Source organism: Epinephelus moara, chromosome 19, assembly GCF_006386435.1.
Source record: "Epinephelus moara isolate mb chromosome 19, YSFRI_EMoa_1.0, whole genome shotgun sequence".
Taxonomy (NCBI): Eukaryota; Metazoa; Chordata; class Actinopteri; order Perciformes; family Serranidae; genus Epinephelus; species Epinephelus moara.
Genome location: NC_065524.1, coordinates 22,435,319 through 22,460,144, shown reverse-complemented (window position 1 = coordinate 22,460,144; position 24,826 = coordinate 22,435,319). Strand labels below are relative to the sequence as shown.

Genomic DNA, 24,826 nt, shown 5'->3' with positions numbered 1-24,826 from the left:
AAAAGAAAAATGTCCTGCTGGAAAGTAAAAAGGTTTTCTTTTCACCCGAAGGTTGCTCCTATTAATTGCTCATAACTGATAAATAAAGCATAAGTAAATTATTTTTTAATGTGCAAATGCTTTATCTATCACGTGTATGCCATTAATAAGAACACGTTTTTGGGTTGCCAGTTTGGGAAAAGTCCCTCTGACTGGTATTAACTCTTCCTGTTTGGTAATAAAGCAGTTATGAAAGTTGGAAAGCCATTAATACATTTCCACTCTCTAATCAGCCATTAAGTCTGCAGCTAAATAAGTTTTTAAGTTGTTAATATATTAAGTTTGCTCTTGATTATCTGAATGTTTTCCAAAAATAAATGAATAAATAAATAAATACCCAATTAGAGTCTCTGATTGATGAATAAAGAGCTAAAAAGAGATGTAGCAACCCAAAAGTTGATATTATTAATTGCTTATAACTGACAAATAAAGCATCAGTGATTATATATATATATATATATATATATATATATATTTTACAGTTATAAATGCTTAATCAGTTACTTAAATGCCATTAATAAGACCACGTTTTGTGGTTACCACTTTGTGAAGAGTCCCTCTGACTGGTATTTACCCTTCCTATTTGGTAACAAAGCAATTATAAAAATTGGCAAGCCATTAATAAATACTTGAAAGTTCCACTTTCTAATTGGCCAACAAGTCTGTAGCTAAAGAAGTTGATATGTTGTTAATATATTCATTTTGGTCTAGATTCTCTAAATGTTTTCCCAAAAAAATAATTACTCAATGAAAGACTCTTACTGACAAATAAAGAGCTAAAGAGAGACACGTCTTGATGGAAACCTTTTAGAGGAATTTCTCACAATCTGGCAACCCAAAGGTTGTTCTTATTAATCACGTAGAATTGGTGTTCAAGGCATAAGTAAATGATTTATTCATTTACAAATGCTTTATCAATCACTTACATGCCATTATTAAGAACACGTTTCGGGGTTGCCCGTTTGTGAAAAGCCCCTCTGACCGGTATTTACCCACTCTATTTAGTAATGGGCAGTTGGAAAGCCATTAATAAATATGTGAAGTTTCTTATCAGCCAAGTCTGTACCTAAACAGGTGATTATGTTGTTAGACCAGCATTTTGGTCTAGATTCTCTGCATGATTTCCCAGAAAATAAATGGTCTAGCAAAGGGTTTTATTGATGAATTGAAGAGCTACAAACTGAAATTCCCTGCCACAGGTTTTTTTTTAAGGTTACTCTTATTAGTGGTTTGTAATATATAACATGTATAAATCCATTACAACTTGCAAACCTTTTATGAGGAGTGACTTATCACAGAGTGTTAGACCACCTGAGACAGACACGAATGGTCAAGTGTTGGCTGATTCAGACCTCATTCCTGTAAATAAGTTTGATCAACCATCAAACCAGCCACATTAATAAAATAAAGAAATCCATGTCACCCTTTTCAAATCATTTCTGAAACCCCCTTTGTCAACTGATCAACATGGTGAGAGGGAAATGGAGATATAAGAACACACAGTACCGCTACCTGGATATGTATAAAAGTTTATTCAACTATATTCAAATAATATCATTAGAATGAATAGATCTACATTTAACGGGGTAATGATGCCTCTAGGTGGCACGAAACAGGAACATAAAGATATTTCAGTATGTGTCTCATCGCTGGGAATAAAAATTGTTTAACATTTCATTTTGCATCATTTCCACTCTATTTACATTGTGTCATAGTTCAGTCCTTTCTGTACTTCTCTCCAGCTCCAGCTTTTCTCCATACACCAGAGTGTTGAACCATGCCTATGTGTATATCTTCTCTGAGAACATATGACAGATATATACAGAGGCACAGACTTAACTGTATATGTAAGTGTACATCATCCATTAAAGTATATACAAATCATACACATACATATATGATATAAACAATGGAGTGTCGACCGTTGAGTTCCCTTTAAGTCAGATCACGTTGCAGAGGTTTCTTCGCTGGGCAGTGCAAGTGAGATGAAATATAATTTTCAATTGTTATTGTTGTGCTCTTTCAGCTTTTGACATGTTTTCTCTTACAGGCTTTGTGATAAAAACATTCTTTTGGACATGAGAGTGTGAGTGTGTTTGAATGTTGCCATACAATCAGCGCATGGACACGTGTATGACAGTCCAGTGAGCTTCACTCTATCTGTAAGAAACATGAAATATTCCACAAATATCTGGAAAAATAAACAAGTTAATTAATGTCAAATATTCCTCTAAACTGATATTTCCATTATAGTGCAGCGTGCAAAAGTCCTTTGATAGAAGTTGGATCTCTGTGGCGGTGGAGTTGGTGGCGTGATCCAGCGAGGAGGGACAGGTGGGGGGGAATCCCATGGTGTGGGCGTTCGGAAGCACGTGGGAGGGGGACTGACGTCAGGATGTTGCTGAGGGTGAGAATACGGGTAGTGATGGGGATATGGATGTGGGTGGACGTGGGGATGGGGGTGGTGATGAGGATGTGAATGGGTATTAGGGGTCGGACTGGGACGTGGATGCGGGTGAGCGCGGGGAAGATGGCGTGGAGCAGGAGCCGGAGCTGGAGCATGACGTCAGCAGAAGTACTCGTTAGGCTGTCCCTCTATCTTAGCTGTGGCCTCAGAGTCCAGGCTGGAGCGGGCTGACAGCAGCCTATTGGACTCCTCTGGGTTCAGCCTGTTCAAATACTCGCCCTCGAGCCCTTTGGCCTTTGTGCCAGGCGACAGTGTCTCAAAGGTCACATATGAATCTTGGATGTCCTTGGATTTCTTTCCCCAGTACTTCTGAATGCGTCTCTTCAGAGCCCCACAGCACACGATGACAGTGAGTGGGACTGCGATGATACAGGCCACTGTGATCACAATCACGTTAATTAGCCGCTGGGTCCCAGTGGCACTGGCTGCTTCATCGGTGGAAAATATGACACACTGCTCTTTCTTGGGGATCAGCCCCCTCACACACACACAGGCAATATACTTGGTCCTGGGCACCAGCCCCTCGATGGTGACACGGTTCTGTCCCGCCCCAACATTGATCTTCCTCATGTCCCTCTCTCCAAACACAGCATACAGCACACTAAATGCTGTTGTGTTCTTGGCCTTAGGGGCTCTCCAGTTCAAAGAAATTGTATTGTCTGTATCCCCCACCACCTTTACAGAGCGGACCACCCTGTCCGGGTCCTGCTGCAGTGACGACGTGTTGGCCGCCAGGTTGCTTAGATTAGTCTTCTCCAGATCCAGCAGTGCATCTGGGTTGGAGGAGGTGGCAGGCCCAGGGGTGGCTCTGTCAACCAGGCTGTAACTGGCTAGTCCAGGATCAGGACCAAGACCAGGTGGAAGGCCTGGATCCAGGGCAGGCAGGGATGAAGGGGGGGAGGTTGGGACCACATATCTAGCTACCAGTTTCTCCTGGTAGGCAGCTTTGCCCATCTGGTTGGGTTTCTTGACTTTGGCTTTCTTGTCGTTGCTGGTTTGGTTCCCCTCTTGTTTTGGCGAGTTAGAGACAACGAGAGAAATGACAGCTTCAGCGTTCCCTGCGTAGTTAGTGGCCTTGCAGATGTATTTCCCTGAATCCCGATAGGACACAGCTGGGACACTGAGGACTGACCAGGTGATTCCTTCCTTTGAGGTTTCCTGCTGGACTGTGGCAGCAATAGAGGGGAGAAATGGTCATTACACCATGGTTACAAAAGGAATGAAATTAAAAATGAAATATGATGTGAAACATTCACTTTCATTGATGCACAAAGAGACGCCAAGCAGGTGGTTACACAATGTTGCAATGATCATCAGCAGTGTTGCATAACTCACTGTTGTAGCCACAACTGTTAGTCACACTTACAACCTTACCATCTCCACAGTACAGACAAAAACATCTGATCTCAGACACAACACAGAGAAAGACCCTGACATTCAAAGATCTGCTGACTCACCTGTTCCATTAAGGAGTCGCCCATCCGCCTTGCGCCACGACAGGTCTGGGATGGGGACTCCAATGGTCCCACAGCGGAGCAGCACATTGTTCCCAACAGCACTCCGGACTCGTGCCACAGCTGTGTGGATACGTGGGAGCTGACAACGCCGCAGCTCTGCATCACTGAACAAGACCCCTGATACACTCTCTGGAGCTGAACACCTGAGCCTTGTGTCAATGAATGCCACCGAAAGAGTCGGGGACTTCTGGAACTGGACCAGGTCGTAGAGCCGACAGTCACACACCCAGGGGTTGTCGTGGAGACCTGAGGGTGAGGGCACAAGTGAGGCTACAGGAGGAAGACGAGCGTCCAGCTGTGTGCAAAGTAATAGACCAGCCTGCAGATGGCCGGTGTGGATGTTAGGATGTTAATCCTGTAAGAGGATTAACATTTAATTCATAAACTACATCATGACCATGACTATGGCAATGACGGTGGTGATGATGATGATGATGATGGTGGTGGTGGTGGTCTAGTGTTCAAGGTCAGGTTGTGCTGTCTTTCCACCCTCCTGTGTTTGACCAAAGCACCAGCCTTCAGAGCTGACCCTGGAACAGTTGTCCACTGTTCTGAATATGAGAATGAGGAGCAAATGTAAAATGAACTTTGTATTTTACATATCAACAAGAATCCATTTGTGTTTGTCCACAGAAAGTAGTTGACAAATAAATCATCATATATTGTAAACTATTTATTAAATGTTTATATAAATGCTAAATAGGCTGCGTTAAAGTAAAGTGTTACCTTCATCTTTAAATGTTAAATATTTTTTTCCAAAGCACACAGTCTTCAAATATTAATGGGGATTTTTTTTTTATGAACTACTACCATCCTCTACCATACATCGAATGTGTTGCCTAGCAACTGTTATGTCCAGCTGCTGCTAGAAAGTCGCTCACACTCTCCTTTACGCACAGTGTTTAGCGCACATTTTGTATATTATAATTAAGGCAGACATAAATCTTCTTACCAAGTATCATTTTGGAGCTCTCTGGCCCTTGCACAGGTTTTGCCGCCAGCCAGGTGGACAGCACCTCTTCCGGCAGCGTCAGCAGACTGTTGCTGGACAGATCCAGGTAGGTGAGGTTCTTGATGTAAGAGGTGGCCTCCGCTGGCAGCGAGGTGAGCTGGTTGTTGTGCAAATCGAGAAGTCTGAGACTGGGCATATCCATGAGACATTCCCAGGGAAAGGCGGTGAGGGCATTCCCGTCTAGACGAAGCTCTTCCAGGTTGAGCAGTCCCCGGAAACTGTCCGGACTCAAGGCGGACAGCGTGTTGAAAGACATCCACAGGAATTCCAGACTGGAGAGGTAGTTGAAGGCTTCGCTTGGTATCTGCTGGATGGCAGTCTTCTCAATCCGCAGCTTGGACGTGTCAACAGGAAACCCGACAGGCACGAGGGATATCTCGGGATCGTTGCAAATCACGCTTCTGAAAGGGAGACATCATACTTGTGTTCACCTCTAAATCACACATTTAAGGACATTTTTACAATGTAACATAAAACTAAAATAATAATAAATTACAAATTAAAATTAAGTAAGGTTATGGGCTTTAGATGATATATGTGGTAAGTTCACAAGAAGCAAACATTCTGTGGTGAATCATTCTGAAAGAATTAGAGATTTCCCAATCCATCCAAACTCGCATAAAACGCATAGATGGGGAGGTTGAAAGTGCCTTTGAGAGATAATCCTGCATTAAATAAAATTGGACCGACATGCACTCCCTGAATTATCTTTTGTACACGTGTTCACCTCTATGCAAACAGCTGTCCTCATATGAGGACGAGACCTGTCTGTCTAAAAAAGATGCGTCTGTGCGTAATACCCAGAGCACATTATAGTGACTTTTTGACATAAAATAATTTTCTTTGGACATCCTCCTTACCTGGCCTTTGATCCATCACTCAGGTTGTGGTAAAAACAGCTGCACTGCGACGGGCAGGAGCTCACTGGGGAGAGGAGCTCACCTGTGGCCACGTAGAGCCCCAGGAGCAGGACGAGGAACATTTTGGCCCACTTTTACGCATACGCAGCTTTGCCTACATGCGCCCAGTTTGCGCCCACTGAAGTCAAACAGACTTGCTTTTTCCTTTCATTTACAGGAATATCATCCGCATGGCTTTGTCCCACCGCTTCGCTGTCCCATAGTGATCCGACTGCTATGAGTCCCGAGATAAAAAGGATAGACAAGGATTAGCGAAAGGACTGGCGTTCTTTTCATTTGGATGCGTATTGCATCCCGGAATCCGATAGGCTGCGCAGAGACGTCCCTATTTATTATCACAGAAAAACACTTCCGAAATGGTCATAATCCACTGTGATGTTTGGATTTTTTCTTTGCCTCAAATGTAGCTTGTTCATTTGAGCCCTGCCGTGACTGTTAATCTGTAAGTGGACAGCACTATGTTTTACCACAAGGTGGCCCCTATATCATAGCCTGTGGCTCCCAACATGGGGCCTTTGCACTCAGCAGATGTTCAAATAACATTTTCTTAATCTGCCTTTTTTTTTTAATTTGGAAACTTTTAATGTTTTTATCACAAGACAACTAATATGCCCACAGTTAGAAAGCAGTTATAGAGACTTTGACTGAAACTAAACAGAAATATTCAAACACTTTTTATCATGCAGAATAAGAGAAAATAAAACTACCGTGCTGTTGGGGCCTGGAACATTTCACCACAATGTCTTTCGTCACAGACATGCATGGCTTCTTAGAGAGTGGGCCCCTGGGCACAGATATGCAAAAGGCCCCACCACCTCTTTGACAAAGAACCAAGACACACAGACTTTGTTTTGGGTTTGCCTCTGTTTTTGTTGTTGTTTTGTATGTCTTTGTCATCATGCACTTTCTTGTGGTTTTATGTCTCTGTGGTTATTTTGTGTGCCCTTGTAGAAGTTTTGTATCTCTCTGTAGTAATTTGTGTCTCTTTGCATTTTTTTTGCATCTCTTTGTGGACTTTTTTGTGCCTCTTTGTGGTCATTTTCAGTCTCTTCCTTGTTGGTACATATTAATGTAAGTGACATCTTGCAGGTAGAGGCCTGGGGGGAGTGTAACACTTTGGACCCCTGGGCCTGTGTCCAGTAGGCCCTTTTAGTAATCCATGAGCACCAAAAACACATATCCTTGAAATATTTTTTTTTTTTTTTTTTTTTTACCCTTTTGGCACTTGCACCCCCTGTCATCCTATTTCTGTACCTGCACATGAATTATGCAGGTAAACTATTCATGTGCAAGAAACAACATAGTATTTCCTGAACCAGCACAATTTGTCAGAGTAAAGAAAAAGTCTACAATAGTAAGGCATGTATGTTAATCATTATGAATGAAAGAGACTTACGGTGGCCTTTATTTCAACTTAGTAACCCATTCAGAGTTTCACGCTACAGGAAAATACCTCAAATTGTAAAGCTTTTGTTTTGCAATGTTGGTAAATACTACATGAGTAATTTGGCACCGGTTCCTCGTATTTCATCACGTTGTAAGGTCAGTGTAACACTTGGCTGGCACTATAGAGTGTGCCGACCCTGGCGATGGCGAAACACAGGCATTTAATGTGTGTGAACAACTTGGCAGCAAGAAGCCACTTTACATCTGACCCACATTTGACCACAGAGCCAGGTCAGAGGTTTCAGTACACAACTACGAGTTTGATAGAGATTAATAAATCTTATAAACTGATAATACCGGACTGACAAAGACAATAAAGTTCCTGACTTGTGTACTACATGTTGATATATTAAAGCCTTCCTTCTCCCATCATTAGTATGTCTATATTTTAGATTTATTACACTATACGACTGTTTTCATTAAAATCCCTTTGAGTCAAGTCACTCAGTATGAATGGTTTTACAACCGTGCAGGTCTGTGCTGAGGCTCCAACCGTGTTGAGCAATCATGTTCACTTATGTTGAAAAACTTAAACATTCCATATCGCACTGCAAGTAGTTAATCTCATTTACCCAAGCAAATAAAGCTGCCCTTTTACATTGTGTGAACCAAAAGACTGGACTTTATCTGAGGTGCTATGTCATTCTTACTGTGCAACTCTTATAAAGACAGATTTACTGGAGTCACATTAGAAAAGTGTTTACTAATCACACAATAACATTACTGGGCTAAAAATAAAGCAGGAGTTGTCAAAATAAACTTTGGTTTGCTTCAGTGCACAGCCACTTTCAAACATTTAAATACTGTTGTATATATTTAACTTGTGTCAGCATTTCTTTACATGGTTCCTACTTAATATGGAATAGTATGACTTTGTGAAAGACTCTGTTTTTAGTGTGACCAATTTTGAGACGGCAAATTAGGACTGACAGAAGAAGGAATAAGCATGCAAAATGTGACAACCCCACGCTTAAACTCATGTTGGGTTCAACCCAGGGCACAGGGATTTATCAGTTTTCAGTGGGAGCAATTTGATTTTAGCAGGATGTAAAGTGTCCTAAAGTTAAAAATGTATATATATAGATATATATTGGATCTTGACCATTTGTACGTCCATATGATAAAGATCTTTTCTCATATTTTAACCTATATTTCCCAAGATCTTTTGATCTTATAATCCTGAGACTGAGAAAACTTGAGCCACACAATGTCAGGGCTTGTGTCCCCTCTATCCCTGTGGCACGAAAAGCTGCAAATGATGTTGCAACTGAAACATGAGGGATCCACTGAAGCCTGGGATGATGGTTGGATTTCATTTACATGCTTGTTGATCAGCTAAAGCCAAATTGGAACACAGGCTTTTATTGTGTGCCACATTCAAGCCCTTATCACACAGGGAACTCCAGACTGAATCAAGCCTTTGTTGACACATGTTTTGTCTGCAGTGCAAAAGTGCAATTTTGTATTGTCCTTGAGGGCAGATGCCATATTGGGTTAATCTTTTTAGGTCAGTGTGTCTAGCAAAAGTTTTATTCCTTACAAAAAACATTCACAAACAAACGCTGATGCTGATGTTTCACATCCACTAGTAAAAACACAGTCCTGCCATATGGGACAAAGGATTAATAAAGATACAGATCAACAGTGCTCACATGGATTCTCTGTAGTCTCACAATAATCACTTTGTGTCATCAATCAGTGAATGGGCAGGGTTACTATAATGAATTGAAATACATCACGTGTATTTTATTTAAATATAAACTGTGCGTAAACTGGAAGGCACTAATGTGCAAGTCCTAAAACCTTTCTGTTGCATACAAATAAGACACCGCATGTTATGTATATTTTTAACGCTGTAGTCTCTGGATTTGATTTATTAAATCAAACTAGCTTCTGGCAAGAACATGAAAGTCTGATCATTACGGGGTTATTATGTTGTTGTAAGTGGAAAAATGTGGTTGGAGGGCTTTGCGAGTGTAGATCTGATTGGCAGGAGGCTGGAGCTCTGCAGACACCTGTTGTGTCTCCTTAAAGCGACGGCGGAGCTGTGGGCTGCATCAATCGCGTCGCCTCGTCCTTTGACATCAGCAGCGGCTGCTGCATCCTCACCGGGACGCGGAGACACAAAGGCTTGTTGTGTAACTAATTGAGGGCTTTACTGGTCGCGGTGGGCAAATACGCATTAAGGGTTGCGGTTTGTGTGGTTATGTTCATTAAGACATTCCTGCACGGATTGGGGCGACAGAGAGTGGAGAGCTTTACATAATAAAGTGCATGCTTTTCACGTGAAATGCCCCTTTAAAAGCGGGCTTCCTTCAGCCACATTGAGGCACATCGTAAACGAGCGAACTGGGAGGAGTGAAAAGTCTGTGACAGCTGCACTTTGTTGTGTCAATTCGGCGTCAGTATGGTCTCGTCTTATCCTTTACCGGAGGGCTTCTCCGACTTTGATGTGTTCTCCCTGGGATCGTGTCTGCTGGTGGAGGGTGAGTGGTTTCTTTTTTTTTTGTTTTGTGTTGGAATTCAGCCAAAACACTACGAGGCTACGAGGGCATGACAGGACCTGACGCAGCCCGGTCACTGGCAGTATAATGATGTAGGAGGCAGGGTCTGTTGCTTTCTCTTTAAACTCATGAATTAACCTTCACATATAGTATGTAAACAAAGGCATGGTGCATGCTTATGAAATGTCACGGTGCTGCATGTGGCGCAATATGCATCGCCGTGCGCACTGATTTCCATTCATCGCCGCGCGTTTCCAATTTCATGATTGTTTATTTCTGTTCCATCCAAAGGTCTGCTGGGCTTCTTTCTAAATGCGGTGACAGTCATTGCTTTCCTCAAAGTGAGAGAACTGAGGACCCCCAGCAATTTCCTAGTGTTCAGCTTAGCGTTGGCTGATATGGGCATCTCAATGAACGCCACCATCGCCGCTTTCTCCAGCTTCTTGAGGTGAGTGATGTAACCACTCCTTCCTTTCATAATGGATAGCGAGGTCTGGCGAAATGTAGTCTCATGAAATACAATGAGCGAATAATACCTGGCTACCATTATCATCATCAATCATAAATACATGGCGCTGTATAATCAATACAAGGAGGAATAATATGGGCTGTAGGTTGGAGGTGGGGGCGGTCAATGCTCTGCTAAAGCCAATAGTCATTATGTGCAGGGGGGATTTTCAAGCTGTAATCACGAGATGAGAGATGCTGCTCCCAGTGTTCAGGAGTCAAGGGATTATATGTACTATTATTATTAGTTATGTAGTTTTAAATATAAACTCATGGCCTGAAATAGGTGAATTGATTGATTGCTTGCATTAATCAGTGTTTCCATCTGTTTGGTTGAGAAGCATTTTAGCATTTTTTCCTGCTATAGTGGGCTTAACTTTCATTAATTCTCCACCTTCTGTCTCCAGGTACTGGCCTTATGGCTCTGAGGGATGCCAGACTCACGGTTTCCAGGGTTTCATGACAGCTCTCGCCAGCATCCACTTCATAGCCGCCATCGCCTGGGACAGATACCACCAGTACTGCACTAGTAAGATGAAACCTTTTTCTGTCCCTGTGGACAAAATACAGTTACAACAAAAAAACATTTTATTTTCCCTCACCAACAGAGCAAAGGCTCCTTTTCTTACTCTCTATGTTTCAAACACACACATGACATCCAAGCATACACTGAGCAGGTTTTTGTTCTTGGTTTCCAGCTGATTTTAAGATCTCCTGCTCTTCTGAAGAGGCCAGCTGGTCAAAGAGTGGGCTGTTGTATTTAATTTGCCACAGACTCCCGTGATGCCAAGGCAAAATAATAAACAAATACCCTGTGAAGATAGCAAACAAAGAAGGTGCTATAAGCAGATGAGCAGATGGTGTTAAAACCGTGACCTGGGAGGCTTCAGTGCTGAGTAGGAAACGTTTTCTTTTTAAAGTGAGGAATAAAATCAGCCCCTGGGCTATTATTAGCCCTCATTAATAACAGGATGCAGGGGAAGAGGAGGTGACTCACACCTGACTTGCAGTTCACACCGTTTTCTGTGCTTATTAGACAGTTAGTTACTTTGGTGTTAATGCATTAAAACAAAGTGTTTCTGCAGTAACGTGACCTTTGTTGGAAGTGTGTGAAATCGTAATGATGAATGTTTCAAACTTGCTCTTATCAGGGACAAAGCTGCAGTGGAGCAGCGCCATCACTCTGTCTGTATTTATCTGGCTCTTCACTGCCTTCTGGTCTGCCATGCCCCTCATCGGCTGGGGAGAGTACGACTACGAGCCCCTCAGGACCTGCTGCACTCTGGACTACAGCAAGGGAGACAGGTATTGTTACACACACATGCACAAACACACTTTAAAATACAGTCAAGATAAATGTAGATTGCATTCCTCACCCTCACTGTGAGTATTGATTTTGCCGCCCTTTGTGCATTTTTCTCTCCACAGAAACTACGTGTCCTACTTGATCCCCATGGCTATCTTCAACATGGCCATCCAGATGTTTGTTGTCATGTCCTCTTATCAGTCCATTGCACAGAAATTCAAGAAGACTGGAAACCCCAGGGTAAGTTTGAAAAACAAAATAAAGCCAACAACATAGGGTCAGAAGTGTAAAGTGATACACACAGATTTGAATTCAAGTTGGCGCAGTCATTTGATTTTTTTTTCATACCAGCACAGAGACAAACTGGCTCTGTTGTGCGTCAGTTGCTCATAACCCAAATTCAATCACATGCTTGATGCAGAGGAATTTAGAGATGACTGAAATCCAAGACACAGACTGGTGAGTAACAGGGCAGTTAACTAACGCACAAATCCTTACAAATATGCAACCCATACAAAGATTCATCCTGCTTTGAAGTCACTCATTGGCAGGAATATTACTAAGTGCATTTACTTAGGTGCTGGACTTAAATACACATTTGATCTACTTGTACTTTATATAGTATTTTCTGTTCGTGCCACTTAATACTTCTACTCCACTACCATTCAGTGGGAAATATTGTACTTTTCACTTTACTATATTTATCCAACAGCTTTAGTTAATTTACAAAGTAAGATTTTTGCATACAAAACATATATAGAGCTTATAAAATATGATGTTTCTTATAAATCAAACTGCTCAACAGTGTACAGAAGTACAGCTGAAACGATAACAGAAAATTAATTGGTAACTGTTGTGATAATTTAAGTCATTTTTCATGCACAAACATTTCATGGTTCCGGCTTTACAAATGAAAGGATTTGCTGCTTTTCCTTTTAATAATTTTAATTTATTTTAAATAATTTGGAATTTTGTGCTATTTGTTGGACAAAACAAACATTGTAGAGGAGAGGCTTTGGTCTCTCTGTTGTTGTGAGGGCATTTCTTACTTTTTTCAGAATTTTTATGAATGAAAAAATCAGTCAATTAATGTGGAAAATAATTAGCAGATCAGTCCATAATGAAAATAATCATTAGTTGCAGACCTATACAAAGTAGTTAAACAAGTAGCCACACTTAAACTTACTGCAACAGTAGAGCCCTGCTTTTAAATAAATGCATGAAAATAATGATATTTAATAGTATAACAGACACAAGGGAATTTTTTTCCCGCATTGGGTACTTTCACTTTGAATACTTTTACACTTATTCAAGTAACATTATCAAAGCAGGACCTGTTTTTACAGTGTAGTATCAGCACTCATACTTCAGTAAAGAATCTGAATACTTCCTCTGCCACTGCCCGCTGAAAGAAATCAGAGGAACTCTCCCCATGATGACATCTATTGAATCTCTTTCTAGTGTAAACACAACTTCCTCACGTGGTCCTCATTCAGAGTGACAAACAGACAGTGAATGTGGAGCACGTGGGTGTTGACATATATAGGTCATTGCTTGAGGGGGAAGACCGAGTGCTTCAGTCCGGAATCCGGACAGTAGCTGGTGTGTGCTGAAAAGAACAATGTATCTGTGAATGGCGAGTTCAGTAATGGGGTTCCTCAGGGGCTAAATCAGTTTGCCTCACTTTATGTTGCGTAAGCCCATTATTAACAGTCATCTGAGCTGACCCAGAGACACTTTCATTACACACAAAGGCTGCAGAATGGAGACACCAAAGCTTGCCACCAGGGCAAAGCAATTATGTAATGTAATGTATAGTCACACGCTGCCCAATATGTGAAGCACATGAGTGTGTTTTCAGCACAAACTCCTGCTGTGCAGCCAAACTTTGTTGAGAGTTTGAATTTTTTACTTTGTCTCAACATCATATAGCTTCAATGCAGAGTTGAAACAAGCTAAAACAGAATATATAATATGGTCAGACAGTGTGGGATAAAAGGATTTTTCTAACCTCAAAGCTACTTAAGAGGCGAACCTGCATTTTAAGTGGTTAAATGCCTACTCTGACCACTGGATTACGGCAAACTGCCCTTTTACTCACTAGCTGTTTCTGTTTTCTAGCTGAGCATGAGTGATCTTAACACGGACACTCCCAGACATTATCCCAGGCGTGTGACTGGACCACATGACAAAAGGCGTTTTTGTTTCTTTCACTTTTCATGGTTGATCAGTAATTAATCATGTATGTGTATTCCTCCTGCTCTGCCTCTCTCTGTGCTTTACCCTCTGTAGTTCAACCCCAACACTCCTCTTAAAACTATGCTGCTCTGCTGGGGCCCCTATGGCGTCCTGGCTTTCTACGCCGCTGTGGAGAATGCCAACCTGGTCTCACCAAAGCTCAGGATGGTAAGGACAGTCAGCACCTACATGCACACAAAAACCTTCCACTAGAATTCAAATATATTAATCTGAATATTTTAAAATGCAGATCATATAATCTGCACCCTGTTGCACTTTGGACATACATACATGTATAGTAAAATATTGTAAAAGTCCCCATGTGTAGAATGTGAGGATTTTTCATGTGAATTTTGATGGGATAATGAAGATTCTACACATCTTGGGGGCGGCAGATTTACCAATCTGAAAATCATCAGTCCACATGTCAAAGTATCCTTGAGCAAGATACTGAACCCCAAATTTTTCCCATTGGCTATATTGTATGGCAGCATTGGCCACCAGTGTGTGAATGTGTGTGTGAATGTGTGTGTGAATGGGTGATTGTGACTAGTAGTCATTAGTGAGTAGTGACTCCATTTGCCATTTAATCCTTTAAAACCTGAGCAAATTGGCTTGTGTTCTTTCAAAAACATGGGAAGAAGGCAATGAGCAATGAGAGAGGAAAATACCCAAAAAAAAGCAAAAAAATAGTGAAAAGAAAAAAAATTCAAAACAAGATAATTAATAAAAAAGAAAACAAAAGGAAAAACAATTATTTATTTATTAATTATTTAAATATTAATTTTAAATATGTTGAACATTTCTTACCAAGTTCCTTGTTGTCTTTTTTCCCCATGTATTTGAAAGAAATTGCACCAGTTTGCTCAGGGTTCAAAGGTTTAAATGCTTGCGACAGGCATCTGAAAGCACCACAAAAAATTGATTTCATTCCAGGTTTCAAAGGGTTCAAAGGAAAACCACCTAAAGTAGGAACTCCAATATGTTATTTCCATGCTGTAGGAAAGTTCAATCAATACTTATGGGCATGTGTTACTCTTTTCCAAAGCCAGAAACCAGAGAAGTACATCAAGTGGTATAAAGTCTGGAGCTGCTTCATAGATAATGAATGGGAAACAGATTTTGTGGAACCACAGAATATTTGTTTTATTATTATTATTAGTGTTTGTCTCAGATCTGAAACTGAACATGTATCCATATACTCAGAACATTCCTCTGGGTGCTCTCAGAACATATTTCCCTATTCAGTGTCTACAGAGCAGCTCCACACTTTATACTCAATGACCATGAATTTTAATTTTGGCACTCTAGTATGAATTTTGAAAATAGGCGTAGTTCCCCTTTAATTAATCAGTTTAACAAGCAGTTCTGCTTGATAGCTGTATTTTAGTGCATTTTCGTGATAATCTGCAACACTCCTTGAGGTCTTTAAAGCACTAACAACCTTGTCATGCTTGCACCTGTCTCTGCAGATGGCACCTATCCTGGCTAAGACCTCTCCCACCTTCAATGTCTTCCTGTACGCTTTGGGAAATGAGAACTACAGAGGAGGCATCTGGCAGTTCCTCACCGGGGAAAAGATTGATGTGCCTCAAATTGAGAACAAGTCCAAATAAACTAAGCATGCAATAATTACACACACTTACTGTCCTGGTGGTTTCTCACAGGTACCTCAATGTTTCTGTCTGTGGGTGTACGTGCATGTGGTGGTGGCCATTGTCCCTTGTTAACATCTGTCCCGGATTTGTTGTTCTTTGTGTCTGCAACTGTGTTTCACAAAGGATTTTTCAAGCAACACAAGAATGAACTGGCATATCATAAAAGGTGAACAAAACTAAACATGTCCAAACAATTCGTCTTGGGAGGGACTACAAAGTGCAGCAGCGTTTCATTATATCATGCAGTAAATGCAACACAAACACACTGGACTTTGCTATTTGTGTAACAAAGAGATTTCTCTGGTTTTCTCAGGTCAATGTGAAATTTAATGTCATTTTTTAATGAGAATTTTTTTTTAATTCATCTTAAGAAATACTTTATGTGACCAAACATCATCCATGATGTAGATAAATTATTTTTGTTACAACGTAAAATACGAACAGTCTCTCAATGAAAGTAATGTAAAGGTCAAATCACAGATGCTGTAGATATTAGCTAACAGAGGATTCACGTCACAGATTGACGTTTCACCTCTGTGGGCCTGGGGACAGCCAGGAAAGCATCCTCCCTTGTATATCGCGCCTGCAAATGAAATGGGAATGTGTCTGCATGCAACTCTCATCATGCTCTTTACAGTTGTGAGTGACCTCTGTATCCAGAGTAGAACTGCGCTAATCCTCTAAACAAGAGGACCATTCTTCAATATACAGCCCCCACGACAAGTTAGAGATTAGTCGTGGCTGTAGATTAACTGGGCGTGCTTCTCGCCTGCAGATTTGCATATAAAGTAAAGATAGAAGCCTGTGTGACATTTAAACAGCACCACAATGAGAAAAGTATTAATTTATTGCAGTTTATTTCAATTTACTTAACAATGAATAATGAGAAATTAGCTATGGCTGCTTCTAAATGTTATTGAAATCCCTTCCATGACTGAGACTTAGACATTTTTTAAAGGAGCTGTATGCGACATTCAGAGCATCAATATAGCGGCAAACTACTATAGTAACGGCCTCTTGACCAGACAATGAAGTCATGCTACCTGTGTGTGTGGTCCGATCTAGATTGCTAGATCCAGCTTCTCTGTTCTTTATTGTGGTAGCCATCCCAGCCATACATGTGCATGGAAGTCCCTGTATGTGTGTCCCGGTGGCTGGCTAACTGTCACCACTCTGCACTGCTCTCATACTGCAGTTAACGCTGATATCAGGACAGCATCGTTGCAGAAGCAGAGTGTCCACTCTAAGGACTGTTGCTGTTGTTAGCACTGCTTATAGAGCTAGCACCGTTAGCTGCTAGCTTCCAGCTCAGCCACCATCATGTTGAAAACCTTATGCAGACTTTCACGCCCCAGACTCTGAATCATAGATATGCTTTGAATGTCACACACAGCTCCTTAAATTCATTAAACTTTCACATATCATAATAATAAAAAATACAAAGACTATGTTTTTTCCCCCACATATGATTCTGTTTTCTTACAAACCTTAAAAACAACAAGACTTATAAATGATACACAATAACATACTGGTTATCATGTGATCAATACACACATGACAGTGGAGCAGCAGATAAACTCTCATACTATAACAATGGTGCATTTTAGTAGAAAAGCATAAAAATTCTAGCATTTCATAGCGTCATAATGTTTATTATCAGATGCTGAGGGAAGTCAAATTTCACCTCTGAGGACCATGTGAGATCAAATCCAAGATGGCTGCCAGTTTACCTAGTCTAATGTTGAAATGCATTTAATTCTGTAACTAAACAGAGTGAAAAACATTTAAGATGTCATTTACAAGTGATTTGGGGATAGCCATTTATTTCTGGTGTTACTTCTGAGGTCACCAGAGCGCAATAAAAATCAAATAATACAATGGTGCTATGACAAGATCTGTGGTAATAATCTGGACCCGTCTCATGTTTTTATAACAGATGGTGCAGGAACAGAAAAGAGACATTTAATTAGAGCACTACAGTATGAGTCATCAAGGCTACTATTGACACTGTGTCGTCACCCTGTATACATTTGTGTATCGTTAACTGCTCCGACTGGCATTACTGCAAATATGCTTCAATTATTTCTAATTCACGTAACAATGGCACAGGCATGAAATTACCCTACACACCTCTATATATAATAGCTTGTCTGCCAAATACAGTCAGTGCAAATTTTTATAGTTGATGAATACCCATGGTTGATCACAAACTGATGGCACATATTCATTGCAGATTATGGCAGATCACACAAAGTGATGATTTATCCCCGTTCAGTGATGTAAGTGTGGTTGTTGTTGGAGATATTTTTCCCACTGCTTCCAGTAAAAATGAGGCTATTGTATGTTGACAGTGTAGGTGTGAACCTGCGGTGTAACGTCTTTAAAGTTGTCATATTAAATATTATTGTTAGGCAGAAAGATGCTGTGTTTGCAGTTATTAAATAGAGTAAACATTCAAAAGGAACGCCACATAAGCAAGTGATGTAGATTTGCTGAAGAGACGTGAAACTGGTGAAGACACATTATTGTTGTACATTTTTCACACGAATGTTCAAGTTAGTAATCTGGAGCAATTATTGAAAATGTGTAGAATATATAGACATAGATGCTCAGGATTTTAGACATAATAAAAAACAGAGAAACTTGAAATAATGCATGGACATCATACTGAAGTGTATAATACATGTGTGGATGAAAAGCTGGTTCTGTAGTTCAGTGGATACGTTCTCATATTATAGTAATTGTGCATTAAAAGATAAAAGCATAACATTTCTAGGATATTTAGTGCATACCATTAGGTTTATTTTTCAGATGTGGACGCCAAATCCAAGATGGCTGGCAGTCAGCCTGGTCTAATGTACAATGGTCTAATTTTGGAACTAGAAATAACAGCAGAGGAGATACCCGCACACCAATGAAACTGGGCTAGAAAGCCACAAGAAGGTCCACTGGCTGAGATCAAATCAAAAATAGTCTATTTATTTAAGACATCTGTGCATAAAAAGAGGTGGTTTTGACAGGAAAGATCCATCATCTTTCACATTGCATGAGTTTAGTTTCCAGATCTGTATTTTTGCAACTAGGATTAACTACATCAGTGCCAAAGAAACGGAGTGCAGTGGCTGCATGTTTGGCCTCCTGGAAGTGTCTAGCTACAGTAGATTTGGAAGAAGCCCATCGAGGCTGAGGACAGTGTTATGTCAGTCAGCGTAATTTGAGTATCTAAAAAATGAATAGCAGAAGTGTTAAATTCCATACTGAGTTTGATGGTATCATAAAGTGAATTGATATATTCACCAAAAGCAGTCAACTCAGATTGTGAGCCCCTGAAAATCAAAAAAATGTCGTGGAATGTAGCCCATGAACAGATTAGTGGAGTCTGGCGCAAATGTCACACTCATAGCAATGCCCTGAGTCTGTAGGAAGAAATCATTTTCAAAGGGAAAATAGCTTTTGGTCAATATGAGATTGGACATATCATCCAGGAGCCATGTGGGAGGTGTCAGGTCATCGCTGTTGTCCAAAAAAAAACTGAAGGGCCTTTAGTCCACTAGAGTGAAACACTACGTTGTATCAAACTTTGTGTGAAATTTGTGTCCTGTCCTATTTTCACAAAGAAACTGTGACATGCACTGAATCTCTTAGTGAACATCATCTTTACAATTGATGGCCTTGTCCTAAATGTCTTAAATAATTCATCCTGATAAATTTGTAACGCAGCTCCATGCTACGTTTGCCTGTCCTGCAGCAAATATTTTTTAAGTGACACCCCAGCTCTATCAATAGTAATCCTTGTGCTTCATGTACTGGCTAAGCCCAAGCTAGTTTAAAGGAAAACTGGTGACTAATTCCACCTTTACTAGTGTGGGTGTATAGGACACTATGTAATTTGTGAGGAAAATGTACAAAGATGATGTGTCTTCAACAGTTTCTTGTCTCCTCAGCAAATCTACGTCACTTGCTTCATTGGCTCCCTCATTACATGATCAGCGTCCCACTTACGTGGCTGTTTTCTTTCTCATCCTGCCATTCACTCCTACTACACATGCTCACTCTCCATCTCTAGCTGTCATTGTCTGGGCTGTCAAATGAGTCATCAGCTGATTCTCAATCAGCCAACAGCACAGCGACACACCTTCTCTGTCAGCCTATCATCTTACTGCTCCTCATTTTAAATATGGTTCTTTCTCTGCCATAGTTCTTTCTTGCTGCTGTCCTGCACCCTCCACCTCCCCATCACCACCTAGTCTTTACAGATTCATCAGCCTCATCCACCTCATCATCCATCACCACCAGTGTCTGGACTCCATGGGGGGATTTATCCTGCTGCTGCTCAGATGTCCCTCGATCACAAAATATCTCTCTCTGGTGTACAAGCGCAAAAGACTTCTGTTAAATCTTAATCAGTACAAATCATCTGTTAATCTGTACACTCATATTCTGTATTAAATATTATCTTACTTCATTCTCCTGTCTCTTTTGATTGTAAGTCCATTTGGGGCTACTTTATATGTCTTCTCCACTATGTTACAGAGGGAAATATTGTACTTTTTACTCCACAACATCTGTTTGGCAGCTTTATTTTCTAGTTACTTTGCAGATTCAGATTATTAAGACAAAATACAAACAAATATATTTCCTCATCATAGATTAAGCTACCAATAAAGCATTTAAAATTAACCACATCTTTACCTGTGACAACATTACAGTGACATGTACATTGTGGTATTGCTAATTTTACTTAAAGAGTTTTTCTGGATGTACGTATGTTGGTGGATTTACTGGAAGTAGACGTTCAATGAGCACGATATAGATAACACCCAGAGGTTACAACATACAGTAGAAGCTCCCAGTTGGCGTTTCTAAGCAGATTAATTGACGACAGCCTGTCAGTGGATTGTTGCATAATTATGCAGTAGAGACACATGTGCTGTGGGCAAACCCAGCCCCGTCGTAATCAGTATCGTTCTGATGTACTCCAGCTAATTCAGTCATCTGCAGGAAAAGAAGCACCACAGATAAGACTCTTCAGATTGAATAAAATTCTCTTGAAAAAAGGATTAAATGTGCTGCATGTACCAGTCCTGAGCAGATTACTGTCATTATAATCGAAATAAAACTTCCACGAGGCCCTCCATGACAAGAACATCAAAGTCCCCAGACACTGACGGACATATGGAGCCGTCATCTGGTGGGAAGTTACTTTGACCTCACTTCCTAAACCGCTGCAGGCCAACATGATCAACTGCCAACACGAAAGGATTTTTTTTTAGAGTTTCAAGGAATATTATGTAATAAATAATTATAAAATACCTGATGCATCAGTGGAAGTTATTTGTTTGCTGTAATAAAAATACTTTCACTTTCCTCATGGCGTTTATTCGTATCTCATAAACCACGCTTGCCAGAGATTTATGTCAGATAACTGCTGGATTATGATATAGTTTGAATTCAAATGTCTGGCTGCAGACCACAGTTTGGGTTTTTTTCTTCCCCTCTCTTACAATCAAACATATTCAGGTACTTAAGAGTTCACAGAGGATTATGTCTGGTCAACCAATGAAGTTTTCATATGGGCTTTTTGAGAGGATTACACAGCAACCTGACTGCGACTGCAGGAGAGAGAATCAAAGTGAGTGAGGACTGTTCCAGAAAGAAAGAAGAAGTTATATGAATCGGCTTCCCCTGAGCAATGAGGGAGAAAATAATAATACGGGGCTGATGAGGACGTGTTGTAACACTGGATAACACTGGCAGCACGAATCAACAACAAGCAACAGATCATGTGTTTTTTGTACAGATGCTGTCTGCACCAGTTTTGCAGTAAATCAGTGAATGATCAATCAAAGATTGGGAGAATCAGCTGACCCTGGAAGTAAATAACATGCTGCTTATTTGTGCTTGTATATGCTGTATTAATTATTGTTAGACTATGGGGTAGTTCAGGGGTTGGCACCTGCAGCTCCGGAGCCACACGTGGCCCTTAAGCCCCTCTCTAGTGGCTCCCTGTGGCTTTAACAAATATCATATGGACATGAGCAACAGTTTGTTTTGGGTTTTGTTGACATTTTAATTTTCATTTATCATTTTTTGGGGGGGCCTAAAGTGACTCTTGCCTTTGCCAGTTGCAAAATGTGTAGCCTATACATACCCAAAATAAAAAGTTTCAATATTTGTCAACTAAAATGTGTGTCAAATGACTAAGGCCTTTTCCTCTAAATCTTCCCAAACCTCATTAGCAGAGGCTCGTCTTGAGTCTCCCCAGTGAGGCTAGTTATAGATTCCAAATCCAAAACACGGAAAATCTTGGTGGAAAAAAGTTTAAGTAGCAAAGTTTAAGAACCAATTATCATTAATAGGCCACTGCAGTGTAGTCACATTGGTAAAACATATAAATGAATGCTCATTTCAACCTATTAGAAATGTTGATAGGCTAATTTATACCTAATTTTGTTTTGTCATTAGGCGCTTAAAAATGGGAAAATAGGGCCTAGGCTGAAAAATACCGAATTTACCCTTTAGGAAATGTCAGTGATAACAAAACCTAATGGTCACAGCAGCAAACCTGGATAATAAGTGCTTGCGATGCTACCAATGAAGATGGAATTTTGACTAAATAAACAAGCATGCTTGAGATTTGAAAAGTTGTAAGTGGTGGCAAATGCTGTGTTCTCACCCACTTTGTCACACACTGTCCTGCTAAGGGAGAGTCAATTTTTTTGCATGAATGTTGTGTGTTAAACATGCACACAAACCCAAAGCGTGTAATTAAAATAAACTAACATGTAAATTATTTTTTCCTCTGTCTTTAAAACACGATCAAGGGTCTACAGCCATACTATTGGCTGATGCTGAGGCTATGCTAACAACAATGAGGGTAGCATGCTGGTGCTTAGCAGGTGTAATGTTTCGTTAAGCATGCTAAACGCTAACACTTGCAAAGTAGCACTAAATACAAAGTGCAGCTGAGGCTCAAGTGATTGTCATATTAGTGCAGCTCTTGGTTAACAATTACTTTCTTTTTAATTGTGTTATATAATTATCTCTATTATAAAATTAAAACCTTGTGACCTTTACTCAGACAGACGGCATAAACATACATTTAGCTACATTTCAAAAGATGTGACTCAAAAAGGCAAAGATGTACAAAAAGGAAAAACTGCTGCAGCCATCCCCAGTTCCCCAAACAGGCCTTATTCTTAATCCTTCTTGTGCACAGAATCCCTTTGCCGCTCATAAGGGGTGGAACAAATAGAGTCTGATCTCCAACCTGGAGAACATCATTTTGCCAAATCAACACCAGCTACTCTGAATCACCATCTTTGGTAGAATCAGAAGGTGATTCTCCTCAGTGGCTGACCTCAGGCCCAGCCAGGCGCAATAACAAGTTGAGGTGTCAGCTTGCTGCCTCGGATCAGACACACATTCATCCTCTCCATTAGTGATCTTGACTGTCAGATGTGAAGCTGGTTATATAACCCCAGACCCTAAGACTACACACACACACACACACACACACACACACACACACACACACGCTCTTGTTGAGCAGCCACAGGACAATCAATGGTAATGCTGACCACAGCTGCTCCTCCAATCAATTCATTGAATTTGGGATATCACACCATTTGTACACTACATGATTTACATGAAAAAACAGACATGCAACAACATCATATGCATATCCAATCTTAAGACAGCAATCAACCTCAGCCATTATACACTAGAGAAAAACATATTTGTTTTGAAGAAACAGTGTTCTACAGGATTAGTGTTTCAGTGTAATCTGGATTAAAGTGGAGTTGTGCGTCACTGCCCTTTAGAAATCGCTGTTTGAATTAATTAAACCACTCACTTTGATCAGTACAGGGTGGACAATAATGTGACCACTTCAAATACTGACACCTTAACTTACAGTGGATGTTTTTCACCCTAAAATACATGTAAATAAAATAATATAACTAATCATCTTCTGAGGACACGGATGAAGTTTTCCCACAACATTGTTGATTCACTAAAGCGACATATCTATGTTTATGCAGGGACAGTATGTTCACATGCATTTCTCCTATTTTGTTGATTATGATTGTCAAACTCCCCAGGTAGCATTGGAAGCAGCAGCTGCACTATGCTTTGATTTAATGAATGGATTTCACACAATGTTGCTTTTAATCCATTCAGCTACATGGATTATCATATCAATCAACTTATTTTTTAAATGCAGTGTGTATGTAATGCTGTACTGCTTTCCATTTATATCTGTGTTGAGCTGTTGAGTATCTATACAGGACACTTACTGTATATAAACACATCTGATGTCTGACTGTTTCAAGGCCCGGCTCTTATATTGGTGTACAACGTCCTCTGTACTCCAGCTGCAACATGTTCACTACACTCCATTCACTGTATCTTATGTCCGTACTCGCTTCTCTGCAATGTCTAAATAAATACTCAAGCACTGTAATTAAGTGGAATTTTGATGTACTTTCAGTATTTCCATTTTATCCTACTTTATACTTCTACTTTACCAAATTGCAGAGGTAAATATTGTACTTTCTACTCACACTATATGTACTGAATAGCTTTAATTACTTTACAGATTAATATTATTATAAATTAACTAATAAATAATAACATATTAAAACCCTGCAGTATTAAAATGAGTGTCATATTTATTGTCCCTAGTTGGGCTTTTACATGTAGACCTAAAATCATACAACCACAATACACTATAAACATAGAAGGCAGAATAAAATACATAGACCACGATCCACACACTACAGTACACATACCACAGCACATATACCACAATACAAACATTACAACATATCCCACAATACATCTACTACAGTAGACTTACCACTATACACATACCATGGTACATATACCACAATACACCACAATATTTAGACTGATAGCCCTTAAAGGTTTGAGCGCATTCAGCTAAGAGTGGCTACAGCTCTGGTTTGCTTTTAGTTAGCATTTGACCTTTGTTGTGAAGGATTTTAAATATGTAATCAATTTGATTTCACTTGGTAATACGTCCCAGTGTTGACAGCCCTTTATGGAAAAAGCTGATTGTCGATTTATGATATGGTATTTACAGATTGTATCGCTCTAATATGTGACAGTGATGATAGTGACCTGACAGGCTTTTTGTCCATTATTTTCAGGGTCTGATTGTATAAAGATGTTAGATGTCTAATTGTAGA

General features: G+C 40.2%; 2 protein-coding genes across 2 annotated transcripts; one reads left to right on the top strand and one right to left on the bottom strand.

Moving 5' to 3' along the window:
* Positions 1–1,277: 1,277 nt before the first annotated feature.
* lrit1a (leucine-rich repeat, immunoglobulin-like and transmembrane domains 1a) lies at positions 1,278–7,126 on the bottom strand. Its single transcript, XM_050072063.1, has 4 exons — positions 5,896–7,126; positions 4,976–5,436; positions 3,964–4,269; positions 1,278–3,672 (listed from the first exon to the last, which is right to left on the bottom strand). Exons 1-4 carry the CDS (start codon positions 6,015–6,017, stop codon positions 2,606–2,608), a joined length of 1,956 nt encoding a protein of 651 aa, XP_049928020.1. The 5' UTR covers positions 6,018–7,126; the 3' UTR covers positions 1,278–2,605.
* A 2,375-nt stretch (positions 7,127–9,501) lies between these two features.
* rgra (retinal G protein coupled receptor a) lies at positions 9,502–15,597 on the top strand. The gene is made up of 7 exons (XM_050071588.1): positions 9,502–9,887; positions 10,197–10,353; positions 10,820–10,941; positions 11,564–11,717; positions 11,841–11,958; positions 14,011–14,124; positions 15,429–15,597. The coding sequence occupies exons 1-7, from the start codon at positions 9,809–9,811 to the stop codon at positions 15,570–15,572; spliced, it is 888 nt and encodes a 295-aa protein (XP_049927545.1). The 5' UTR covers positions 9,502–9,808; the 3' UTR covers positions 15,573–15,597.
* Positions 15,598–24,826: the final 9,229 nt, after the last annotated feature.

What these genes read in the sequence shown, in the direction of transcription:
- rgra (XM_050071588.1), top strand. Translation starts at nt 9,809, where the DNA reads ATGGTCTCGTCTTATCCTTTACCGGAGGGCTTCTCCGACTTTGATGTG. An exon ending in GCTTTCTCCAGCTTCTTGAG is followed by an intron (nt 10,354 to 10,819) that starts GTGAGTGATGTA and finishes TTCTGTCTCCAG; the next exon opens with GTACTGGCCTTATGGCTCTG. An exon ending in AGAAGACTGGAAACCCCAGG is followed by an intron (nt 11,959 to 14,010) that starts GTAAGTTTGAAA and finishes TACCCTCTGTAG; the next exon opens with TTCAACCCCAACACTCCTCT.
- lrit1a (XM_050072063.1), bottom strand. Translation starts at nt 6,017, where the DNA reads ATGTTCCTCGTCCTGCTCCTGGGGCTCTACGTGGCCACAGGTGAGCTC. An exon ending in AGTGATGGATCAAAGGCCAG is followed by an intron (nt 5,437 to 5,895) that starts GTAAGGAGGATG and finishes TCTCCCTTTCAG; the next exon opens with AAGCGTGATTTGCAACGATC. An exon ending in GAGCTCCAAAATGATACTTG is followed by an intron (nt 4,270 to 4,975) that starts GTAAGAAGATTT and finishes CCTCACCCTCAG; the next exon opens with GTCTCCACGACAACCCCTGG.